The sequence below is a fragment of the Strongylocentrotus purpuratus genome, unplaced genomic scaffold (assembly GCF_000002235.5).
Source record: "Strongylocentrotus purpuratus isolate Spur 01 unplaced genomic scaffold, Spur_5.0 spur5_scaffold_7, whole genome shotgun sequence".
NCBI classification, from domain to species: Eukaryota; Metazoa; Echinodermata; class Echinoidea; order Camarodonta; family Strongylocentrotidae; genus Strongylocentrotus; species Strongylocentrotus purpuratus.
The window spans coordinates 39056517-39069664 of NW_022145613.1; the positions used below are offsets into that span (position 1 = coordinate 39056517).

Here is a 13148-nt window from a genome sequence, read left to right on the forward strand (position 1 = left end):
AAAGTATACATGAAAATCATAATCTATCTTTTGATTGGTTTGTCGGCTGATTGTCGTCACAAAATTATCGGCAAATTTGGTCGAAACTTCTATTCCGTAAAAAACGTTCAAATGTGAAATCCCGATAATACTCATCTGTAGGCCAGCATAGCCACGGAGTGAGTTAAGGCAAGAAAAGCAGAAACAATTATGAATTTACATAATAAAAAATACAATGGTAAATATTATCTAATGATTGTTTTGTTTTAAAATCACATTTATATTGCACTTATGTTTATCTCCCTATGCAAAACTTAACTATATCTTTAACAAGATAACTAAATGGTTTATCACAAGGAAACATTTTTATCATCACAACATTAATCACCACCAATTACAGACATAATTAGCTTACAATCATTACTCACAGCTGAACTCCTCAACATTCATGATATTCCTACCTGATGAAATATACTGATATTAGTTTGCTCGTAGTGACATATATTTACATCGTGATTTCCAGCTGACATGGATTTAACCATAATAATCTACCTTTGGATTGCTAACTATACAAACACCTTGCGAACACAAACATACATGGTGCACATCTTGTTTGCTTAAGGTTGTGATTTGTAACATCGGAAACAAAATGGTGAATGCGGATTTGATAACATTTACTTGATTTTACAACTTAAAATGTTACCATGTTAACATTACCAAATGATTTTTATGAAGAGACACGTCACATTAGAACATACACTGCACAGGTAATAATGTGAACATGAATTTCTGTAATGGAAAAAAAAACAACCCTGAATTCCCGAAGAAAAACAGTGTATGTAAAGAAGAATGATATACTTTCAGGCTGAAGAGAAAAGACCGACCTATGCTGTCCTCAACATAAATCTATAGATAATAGAAGTCAACCGATCATCGACAGACCTTGGAAAAAAGAGTTTCTAGTAAACCCATTACCGCTGAAGATCCTAACATACGTTTTTCTTTGAAATACGAAACTTTTTTTAAATGCTTTTATAGAAATGTTTTTTGAATTTGAAATTGTTGAAATCAAATATAATTTTTATCGGGCAGAAGGAAGAAGTAACATCTTTAAGATTTATATCCGTCTGATACTCTAATTACCTTATAAAAGTGAGATCCAAGTATGGTACAAGTACACATCAATGACGACTATACAAAGTACAATGTATATCCAATGTAACAGAACAGATTGTCAGAAAATCGTGCTAAATATGAGAACATATTATGACAAAAGTTGTGACATTGACTACAAATCTGTAATAACATGATATAATGTAACGTCGTGCCAATACATTATGATAATACATGTAGTTATACTGAGGAAGAGAGAAAGGGTGAGAGAATAGAGAGAGAGAGATATATATATAGATAGAGAGAGAGAGAGAGAAGAGGGGAGGGAAAGAAAAGTTTTATTTAAGCTCTAATTTTCTTTCATGAAGATATCATATCTCTGTTTATACATTGCTCATTTTGATTGAAAATACACAGATTTATATTTTGAATGATTGTGAGATGGGAAACATAAATTCATTTGTATATTTATATTAAGAAAATGTTTACATGACGATTGATAAAGAGTACTGTAAGAGCTTTATGGCACTTAAGAATAATTTGATCTAAATTATTTCCCCATCTTGCAGTCGTTGTCTAAAAAGACCCATACAAAGACAGTTTTGAAAAGCTTTATAAAGTCTGTCTCTTCATCCCTCTCTTTCTTTCTCTTTCTTTATCCTTCTCTTTCTCTCTCCATCTATCTATCTCTGATATTAATGCATTGATGACATTGATGTAATCATAACCCTTGAATACAATGTTCTAGTTCCACAGGTTTCCTGGGCTGAGTACTACATTGAAATCTGTAAGTATTCATTGCTCCAAACCTTTCCCTGACGGCATACTGCATATCATTACAGAGACCTGCATTTCAATTGAATAGAGTCAACATGACTGTCACGTGGACCGGGATGTCATCAATTTGCCTCGGGAGCTTGGTAAGGAATCTTGGAAACCGTATCTTGTTTGAATAAACAAGTTATAACGAAATGTTTGCGAGGAATAAATTCAATCAGAGGTGATTTGAAATGAGCTGGATATCAAAGCACATGCAACGCTGATACTTGCTTGAATGATACAATATGGACGTATGGACAAAATGATAGACATATTCGTCAACATACAACAGACAATTTGGCGGGAATATCTTACAAGTGTATACTACATGTACCGTATAAATTTTACTTTGTCGCATAATAACTAATACAGACTCAACCCGATTGAATCTTTAATTATCCGCTGATTGGCTTGACCTTTCGATAAAGATTCTTATTCGCCGAATTGAACTCTTCAATATCTTCGACAAGTCGTTGCATCTCTTTCCGTCGTAGCTCAGCCTGTGAAGCAGCTTTGACAAGGACCCGACCAACTTCATGATCAAACGTCTTCTCTTCTCTCTCCGGCATGCGGGGTGTGGCCGGTCGGAACATAATGAAAGGTGCGCTGATTGTCACCATGTTCTCCATCTGCTTTTCATTCTCGCTTTCCGACTTCGAGTTGATCTGGACGACGGGTATCGTATCATCGGACGACCCAGTCGTCGATGAGTTTGAGCGATTCTGTTGAAATTCTACATCAGCGTCGATGTCACTGGTTACCGTCATGGTGTTGGCCATGTCCTTGATAGAAGGTTCTGACTGTGAATGACTCAGTCGTATTTGGGATAGAGTCACACCAATGTCGGACCAATCATCGGAGTCACTCGTGTCCTGGCATTTAGAACTTGAAGCAGAGGAAACGCTTCCTTTGTTGACAGACACGCCACTGTCACTGCTTTGGCAGTAGGGACACCCTAGGTCTGATTTCTCAGACACGACTGTGTGTGGAGTGCAGACAGGGGCTTTGTACCCAGTAGAGTCTGGGTTGTAGTAGTCTACCCCTCCATACGGTACATCGACATTGACGGATCGTTTGTCAAGGGCTGGTTCCTGACTTACCCTTCGAGTTTTATCATGAGAACTCGATAGGCTTGGCTTATATTTGACTGCTGATTTTGTTTTGGTCGTAGCACCACGGTTGTCTGCTTTATCTGTGCTATGGCGACCAAATGCCTGTTTGATACTCCTTGTTTGGGCACCGGAATCATTCTCACTACATGTTGATCGTGATCGAAGCCGACCAAGATGTTGTGAGTGTGAACACGCCACATTGTACGATCTCAGGTGCATGCAATGGTCATCTCTGGAATCTGACGAGGCCTTGTGAACACGGGTGGATAATGGAGTTGGTTTTTGAGAGCGAGCAAAGCGTTTAAGTGTGGGTGGTTGATGTCCTTTGTCCATGTCTGGGGAAAATTTATCAATTGACGTAAGTGAGTTGTGCCGTTTTGAGTAATAATCAGTACGTTTCGTTCCTTTCCTTGTAGAAGAATCTTCTAGCAGGCCGATTCCTTGGACTGGGTGTATAGCAGGTACTGGTCTGTTGGCCTTAGAATACATAGATAGCCGTCCTGCACGAGGGACGGTTGATAAGTCTGCATTGGTGACGAATACTGGTAGATTAAGAGAGAGATGACGGGTAAGACTCGGACGAGTCACTGGATGCGTCCTATGACGACTATGATCACCACCACCTCGACCAACAGAGGGCGTCGTAGACTGTCCATCTTTCTGGAGTTGTTGTTTCATGTCCTTGATCTTGCTCAGATACTTCACGTTATGATCGCCCTGTGTTCGTACATCGTCGTACCATTTCTGTTTCCTCTCCGGATTGTTGTTAGATGATTTCATGCTTGTACCATCAGTGGCGCGGTAAACGTTTTTACTTCGATTGTAAGCCATGTAACTCGATCAAGATAGACGCCTGCAAAGATAAAATGAAAATAATAATAGTGTAAATACAAATGAAATGAGTTAAAATGTGTAGGACAAATGTTTTATTTTACACTTGATATGAAATGTATAAATATTTATGGATTGCTGTATCGTGTGACAAATACACTCTAATGTCATTTAACAGATATTGTGTGCATATATAATGTCAGTGGAAAGACAGAGATAGTTAGAGGGATAGAGAGGGAGAGAGGGAGATAAAGAGAAGGGGGATGGGAGGGGTATATATGTACAAGGCAGGATAAGGCAGGCTACAAAATACGGAGGCGGAATAAGACTGTAGATAAAATCTTCAAATAATTTTGCGGTGTTTCCCACGTTTAAGATTGAATTCAGAAATATCAGATACGAAATCCCACCTTTTCACTCTTAACCTTTTACCAACATGTTTCAAGGGTAACCCTATTTTTTCCCCAGAAATCAGTAATCCCTACCCCCCATTAATTTTGTTTGGCTTCTTCTTATAAGCTCTGAACTGATCTCTAATAATCGTTTCGATCACGATCCTCATAGTTAGCATGACGCATGACAATAATTTGGTGATGAAATTATGTTCTCGTAATCGTTCTCCTCTGCACGATTCTAGAGAAAGTACGAGTCATCTGCTAGATGATGCCTTTTCTTTATAGCCATGTTCAATTTCTAAAATAAATCACACGAGCTGCACATCACGTCAGAATTTCATCAATTTACTCCACACGTTGGCGGTATAGACGAGAAACATAAATCATTTTTCTTTAATTAGTAATATATATTAAAATTGTTCTCACTTCTTGGAAATATCATGGATATATGGTTAAAGGAAAAAACAACAAGACAACATCACCATTCTTTCAGGGAACCAGAAATGTGATTTAATGGTATCTAATTTTTAACTAAATACGAATAACTTGAGAGGAATGAAGGAGAGATAAGAAAGCGACATAGAGATAGAAATATACATAGAGAGACAGAGAGAGAGAGAGAGAGAGAGACAGAGAGAGAGAGAGAGAGAGAGAGAGAGAGAGGGGAGGGGGGGAGACAGATAAGAGGGAGAGAACTAGAATGGAAATGATTTATATATATATATATATATATATATATACTTTTAAAAAGCGTTGAACCACAGAGGAAAGTAATTAATACATGCGTTATATTCGATCTCGATGACTGTATTACCACGCCTGGTCGGGTTTTCCTTTGCCAAAAATCCCTATCCTCAGTTCCTATTGGATAGTGGACATATCAAACAATAATTTCATGCCAAATGACCAATGGATGAAAATGTCCTTCAACTGCAAACAAAAAGAAAATAATTAGGATAATCATCACTTTTCCTACCCCGCCGGTGTTGGCATGGTTACTTGATAAAAAAAAAGGCTTTAGAGTGGTCACTAATGATGTTCTATTGATACGTTTGGAAGTAAGAAGGCGAGGGAAGTACGCAGTGGTATGGTAGGATCTTGATTATGAGATAGATAACTGAAAATCAGTGGAAAGAGAGGGGGGGATGAAAACACAATAGTAATAATGGTAACGATAATAATGACATCAATGAGATAATAAGATAATAATGATAATAATAACATATAATATTCACATCTAATTGCGATGAATACTACGTGTTTAACCGCTTTACACTTTAATGGAAGAACAGGTGATAAGATATGTTCGAATCAGGACAACCACCCCCACCAAAATTATCCCCACCCCTAAAAATGACTCCCTAAGACAATTATTCCCCCCGGAAAATTACCCCCACCTCCTGTTCATTGAATAAATTGTAGTCCACTCTGATAATAACTTGATTTTGATAAAAGCAGAATGTTTTTTTTTTGGGGGGGGGGGGGGAGGGGGGGGGGGTAATTGTCCGGGGTCGGGCTTCTCATCCAGTTAACCAGCGTAATAACGTGCAACATCAGCAGCAACTGACAAGGCTGCTCATTAGAAAAGATGGAAATGGTTAGACGCAAGCAGTGATATAATGAGTAGCAACACCTTGTACACCATAGTGATCTTTGGCCTCGCCTATCATGCTTCTTCCAATCAATTCCTACTTCAACATTATTCTTCTTTAGGGGAATGAAAATAGAGCAGACACGAGGTAATGTTGTTTCATCATCTCTACTTGTTATATTTGTCATTAAACTATCTATCAATTCGTCCTGTAATAGTCAGACTATGGTGTATCTTGCAGTAAGGTAAATTGCTCATCTGCATTTTAACTAGTATCAAAAGAAAATGGGGACATGCATTGCGAAGGCCGTATGAGGAGTGAAAGGTTTTTTTTTTAATTCCTGTTTTATGACTTCTTCATACAATTCTGGTGGTATCATTTATGCTAGTCTTGGGAAATCGAGAGGCTTCTACAACGTCACAATAGAGTCACATGTTCACTTTATCGAAACAGCATACAATGTTCAACGTATCGATACCTAGTAAAGAACAAGACGAAAATAGACAATTATCATCTTGCATGCTATAGGCGGAAAATCCCGCCTTGGAATAATTTAGGTTAATTAAAAAGATTAAATACGTACGTTCGAATGAAAAAAATGCAATTCGCTTTCTCTAAACCTGAAATAGATTATATCCTTTAAGAAGGTTGTTCCCATACAAATAGGCCTATACTAACAATAAACGATAAATCATATTCCTTTACGTTTGAAATCCTAGTGGCACAGATGGTGTTAATTTTGGAAGATATCATTCGCGATTAGCTTTAAAAGTCAAGCACATTACGTAACATTAACATAGGTCTTATCACATTAACCTTTGTAGAAAGAATTTAGTCTATAACTTTAATAACTTTTTTTTTCATAGACCACATACTATGCATGAAGCTTTTTTGCAATATTTTCAATCATCCTTTGGTTGCTATATTTTCCATTTTTGCTACATTTTAGTACATTTGGTCCGGTTTTTATATTTGCATTTTCTTGGTGAAATATCTATAGATCTATCGATGTTTACACATAACGGAACGAAACTGTGTATAAGGAATATCATTATTATTGACATCTATCATTAGTATCCTGCCCATATATACCAACAGATTCTCTTTTACTGGTGTACACTTCTTACATCATGTACATGACACTATAGGCTAACGATCAAAGCATGGATACCTAATAAATCTCAAACTGTTTTGTAGCATGTTTGGTAAACATGGTAGAGAGTGATAATGACTTTTACTCCGTTTAGAATGAGATATTAAATTACAGGTTCAGAGGCTACATAAATACCCTCATGTGATGCCTAACCTTAAACAATACGTATATAAGAGCGAACAATATCGTATCAATGCTCACCAATAGAGTACGCTCAATTCGTATCGTACATATTATCATTTCTTTACATTGCTGTTCATAATAGTCGAAATAAATTTACATTTTGTCTTCTCAAGAGAAATCTAAATGTAAGTTTGACAGTTCTGCAGTCTTCTCTTTTATTGATTTTCTCTGCATCTTTCTCTTCACAAAAAGTACAAACATTTCCTGTCCCATTTCCCTGTTATACACTCTCGATTTTTTCCGTTTCCTCTCGTATCTTTCCCCCATTCCGACTGCTATTTCCTCTCCTCATCTAGTTGTTGAACGAGTATTGATTCAACTAGCGTGCGTGACTGTAGTCAAAGCCATGCCAAAGCAAATTGCATCTGGGCCATGAACATGATAAATGTTTCGTGGCTTCCACCCCTCCCATCCCCCTTTCAACCTCATCCATTTTAAAAACACACACTTCTTCTTCTCTTTATTTTTATCTCCCCTCTCTCCATCTTCTTTTTGTTGCCAATATACACATTAATGTTTCTGGTTAAAAAAAGGGTTGATGATGATGGAAAATAATTATAGTGTTGGCGCCGAAAGCCATTGACGTGATTCAAGAACATCCATTAAAAACGCATCCGCCGTTACGATCCGGAATCGTATCACGATGAGGGGGAAAATCACTCAGAAAAAAACATTACCAACCTCCTCTTTTGAGGAAATTTCAATTTCATTGGACTGGAGCGAGACAAACAGGAAGCGACACCTCGATATTAGCTTCCACTCCTGCTGGTAATATAGTACACTGCTCCAATCCTCGTCAATCTGTTAAGCATTGATCGTAATTGAAATGCATGAAGAGGTTAATGATTGGAGCATCACCTTCTACTTAAGGGAATCCAACTTCCTGCTTCGACCTAACCCTGCTCTACTAACCAGTATAAGATGCTAGATGGAATAAGCAATGGTGAACCCAGGAGAAAGATAGAGGGATTGAGAGAGAGAGAGAGAGAGAGAGAGAGAGAGAGAGAGAGAGAGAGAGAGAGAGAGGGACACACACAGAGGGAGAGAGATGTATTTATTTATTTATTAATATTATTTTATTTGTTAATTCTTTCATTTATTTATTTATTTTATTACTATTATTATCATCATCATTATTTGTATTATTATTATCATTATATTTTTGTGTAGGGGGGGGGGGGTAATACAATGCTGTTTGTCCCCATGCGCTATAATTTTAAGGAATAATCCTATTTACTCCCTGGCCCAGTATTGAAAAAAATTAGTTATTCATTGTCTTGTCAAAATGATTAGTTAGGTAAGTGGTAGGGACTCGAACTCTGCACCAAGGCAGTCTGGTTACTTATCAACTAGACCACAACACCCCGTACGCCCCTTTTCTTTCAAATCTGTAATGCGTAATCGTTACCTCTTATATTCATCCTGAACTCTCTGTGCAATTTTACATTATAATGTGATTTGAGATGAGGAGATCGAGTATAGTATTCCTTACTCTATGATAGGTGTAATCAAAATACACTGATGGGATTGAAATGGAGAAGAGTCTTGCTCTGCTACTGGATATTTCAGTTCTTAGTAATGATATATTACAAAATACTACGCTTTCTAGAGGATGTACACCAATACAAGGCAACGTTTCTTTTCCTGCACATGCAATAAATTAAAGTGCGGACAAGGAGTAAATGAACGTTTTGAATTCACTTTTTACACCCCATTTAACATTTTTTCGAAAATATCAAAAGCAAAGAAGATAGAAATTATTATAAGTCTTTAAAGAAATTTAGAAACAGCAAACAATGCGGATATAAAAAAGAACAACAATAAAAAAACTTTAGAACCACACTAAAAAACCAGGCACCAAATGATTGACGGATTGGCATTTTGATGGTATTTGTGGTAAACGTGGAAAGTCAACTTACAATGCATGACTTGGTTATAGATTTAGCTTAGAATAAAATAAAGAAAAGACACGTACCTATCTTCAGCTTGGTTGTAAGGCATGAATAATAATATCTTGTCTTTTGTTTAATTGACGTGTTTATCTCTAGTATGAGGCAATTAGGATTGGTGTCAGTAAATATCGAAAGCAATGAATCCGGTTTGTAAATTGTTCAGAGAACATGTTTGAATCTTTTTCAAAACCAATGAGCTTAACATAGGATTTTCGATATGCTTCATCTTGTGCACCAATGTTTCGCTTATTTGAGGCGAAGGCTTAAATGTTTTTTAAGAAAAGTCGAGAAGACGAAAGGAAACCCACAAGAAATTGTACACAGTGAGATTTTGTCAGATAATTCTTGGTTATGAGAATATACCCGATGGCAGGATTTTCTTACCACGTACGGATGGGAGTAGTGTTATAACGCAGATCTTGAAATTTGTTTTGATAAAAGGAACATCACTTCTAGTCGTCATGGAACACCAGCTGCACTATGCAAGTGCAGCTGAAAATAGGCTACCCCGCCGTCTATTTCTCAGGTTCTTTTTGTTTATTTCGTTGTACATTTGTTCGTTGTTAATGTGCTTTTTCTTCAAATTAATACCATGTAATTTTTCTTGCTTATAAAAACCGTATATTATGTATAAGTTAATAAATTTTGTTATCTTCTTTTCATTGTATATTCTTTTTATATGACGGAACTTAAAACAAACCAACACACAACAAAATTCTGTCCTCAAATAGATGGACAAGATAACAAAAATCCAGTCGAATTACCAACACGTACTGAATATAAACAATAAAAATCAACAATCCTGTTCTTGATATTACCACAACAACAACACTAGCGTGTTAACGAGAAGTCATATAAAAATACAGGCCTGTAGTTATGTATCAGACTCATTTGGTTCAGAGAAATGATGATTTCATCATGATCATATTGAAAACGTTCATGCTCGTGTAATTCATCTAGGAAACAAACGTGTGTTTGTCTTTCTATTCTATTGCAAGAAGTAAAAGGACGAAATCCACGAAAGAAGATATTAAATGCACTTTTTATATTTTGTTGTAAGTATTAGAAAAGTTTAAACGAAAAAATTGTTGAGATATAATTTAGACATTGAGTAATGTTAGAGTATAATTTTCTTCCATCATACTTCAACCATGACTCCTATACAAGGTGGCCTAATCTATCATTTTGACTTTGTGTATCGCTTTAGGAGTAAACAACAGCTTTATAGCTCGGCAAAGGATAGATTCTACGGTTATAACATGAATACAATGAGATGTTATAGTGGGATATGACACCAACATGTTATAATGATAATGATATTCATGGCATCAACGAGGAGACGAATTTGGTATGCTAAGCGAAATCTACTCATAATGGTTTCCATTATCCTCAGCCAGGCTAGAGGCTAGCCGGAGGATATATATCATACATGTTTCAATCTCATCGATGCTATCAAAGCCTGGGTACATCATTATCTGGCATATACCCAACGGGATACGATACATGCAAACTGTTTAAGGCATCATCTTGCAATCACAAAATCGTATTCTTTCGTGAAATTCGACCCTGTGTGACCACGTTCACATCATGAAATAAAATTCAGCAGGTTATCATTTCCCTCGATTATTACAAAGAAAATGGTGCGGTGAAGAAAAAAAAAGAGGAATTCAAGGGGTGTGCAGAAATAATCAGTGATGTCGTCCGTCTATTTGGACTGAATTTTCTTTTTCGGATTTTTTTCTTCGGATTCGTCATTTTCATATAAGCTAATAGTTGACCATAGAAAAAGGATAAAATAAATGAATTTTTCCATATGTCAAATCGTCCTCAGAATAAGATTTCAAATTGATGATAAGATTTTACAGTATCAATTAGACAATCCCTTTTCTTGGTCAGTTGATTATTCTGTAATTAATTTCTATGCATTTCTATGGGAATATGGAGTGGCTTAAACGATTTAAGAGCTGATGAAGTTAATTAGTAACGCTTAAGCCATATAATAATTCATTGGAGTTTGTTTCTCAAGAGGGACTGGGAAAGGCAAAAACAATTATAAATGTATACTGTTGGACTTCATTAAAGACCGAGCTATTATAATTGTGCTCACTTTTGGAAAGTATAAGTTATCAATTTGTATTCCTAAATTATTAAATCACAAAATGAAATGAAACATAAATACCACTTGAAATCCTAGTTTGAAAGATAACATGATTTTTTTTTTTTTTTTTTTTTTGGGGGGGGGGGGGGATCGGAGGCTTACCACAATTTTTGCTGAATTGAAGATTTAAAAAAAAAATGGGAAAATGGGGGTCATTAAATTTTTTGACTCTCAGAACTTCTTGCCATATTCTCAATTACAAACTATAATTCAATGGACAGATTTTAGGGCGTTAATAAATTTACCCACGTCTTGGGACCCATAACCATTACCACTTGAAGTAAAATATTATTGGTTACATTACCGTATCTCGTTAATATGTTACTTGTATCAAATTGACGGGTACTAATGGCAGGTGTATTTTAAGAGTGTCAAAATTCGACGCCATCTGTTTCTTCATTGCCAATATTGGAATAACAAATAAACGCGAGTGCTCTGCAAATAGCAGCTGTAATTACATGGATTAGAATGGGTGTAACGTGACATGTGGTTTTCGTAGTGTAGTGGTTATCACGTGTGCCTCACACGCACAAGGTCCCCGGTTCGAGCCCGGGCGGAAACTAGTTTTTGTTTTTCTTCATCATTATTCTGCAATATGTTACCATTTTTATTCATTATCAAATCGTCATATAAAAGGCTTTTGCATACTTTTAGGAAGGTAATATTACTTAACTAATATCGTCGTAAAATCCGTTCATCGACTAAAATTGGTCTGTTGACGTCTGTTAACATAAAAGAACTTTTCTCGATCATTATTTTGAAAAATGTGGTTACCATTTGATTTGGCATCATGTCGTAATAAATTGTGAAAACTTTTATGAATGTATTGCTACTATAAAAAAAAAAAGTCATGTATTCCAACCAACGGCTTAAAGAGAGAGATAGTTCTGGTGAAAATAAATTGTTAGCCTTTTTATTTTATTTTTTGGATGAAAAGGATTACGGCTAATTATGGCGAAATATAGCTGAAATGTTTGGACCAAATTTTATGCAACATGTTTGTGTAGTCCATATGCACACATATGTGTTAGCAGTCCATGTGACTCTCATCACGCCTTAGTCAATTCATTTGGATGAATCTAAACCTTTTTTAAGGCCATTAAAAAAAAGTTCATGATAAGCGTCCCCGCCCGCTTCCATTTTTGAGGCTCCCTGCTTCTAAAAAAAATTTAAAAACTTTCAAAATATTTTTCTAAAAATGAAATAACATGAAAAACAATCGACTGAAATTATTTTTTTCTTCTGAATAATAAAAATAAAAATGGAAATGCTGGCGGCCATCTTGAAAAATAGCCCGACTGTCAAAAAAAATCTTGAAAAAAAGGACAACCACCTTATTATTTTTCAAAAAGGCAGGATGCTAAACCTGATTGTTTTTTTAATGGCCTAACCAGAATCTAGTTTGATCTTTAAATTGAGGTTATCATTATTAACGAACAACAGGCTATTATTCTAGAGTTTCAAACTGTCATCACCTCATTATATCGGGTTTCCGTAGTGTAGTGGTTATCATGTGCGCCTCACACGCGCAAGGTCCCCGGTTCGAACCCGGGCGGAAACAACTTTTCTTGATCATTATTTCGAAAAATTTGGTCACCATTTGATTCGTCATACGTAAATAACATTTTGAATACACTTGTTAATGTATTGTTACTATAAATAAATGTCCTTTGGCAAGACATTGATCTACATTTGCCACACTCCACCCAGGTGGAGTGAATGGGTACCTGGTGGGAATGTATTCCTTGAAATGCTAGAGCGCCGTATGGTAGCCATGCATGCTAAAGCCAGGGTAATAATCGGGAGCGCCAGGAGGGTCAACTCTTACTGACATGAGCGCTGTACAAGAACCCAATACTAT

At 36.2% G+C, this 13148-nt stretch overlaps 1 protein-coding gene and 2 non-coding genes across 3 annotated transcripts in view; 2 read left to right on the plus strand and 1 right to left on the minus strand.

The window, feature by feature from the left end:
- Window positions 1–1416: 1416 nt before the first annotated feature.
- LOC100891289 overlaps window positions 1417–13148 on the minus strand; it is a 37605-nt gene continuing 25873 nt past the window's right edge. The window contains exon 3 of the mRNA XM_003727242.3: window positions 1417–3876. Coding sequence (XP_003727290.1) covers window positions 2307–3854 — 1548 coding nt within the window. The 5' untranslated portion in view covers window positions 3855–3876 and the 3' untranslated portion in view covers window positions 1417–2306. The remainder of the gene's footprint in view (window positions 3877–13148) is intronic.
- Window positions 11777–11849, plus strand: TRNAV-CAC. The gene has a single exon. It is a non-coding gene; the product is annotated as a tRNA-Val (tRNA).
- TRNAV-CAC lies at window positions 12776–12848 on the plus strand. Its single transcript has one exon. It is a non-coding gene; the product is annotated as a tRNA-Val (tRNA).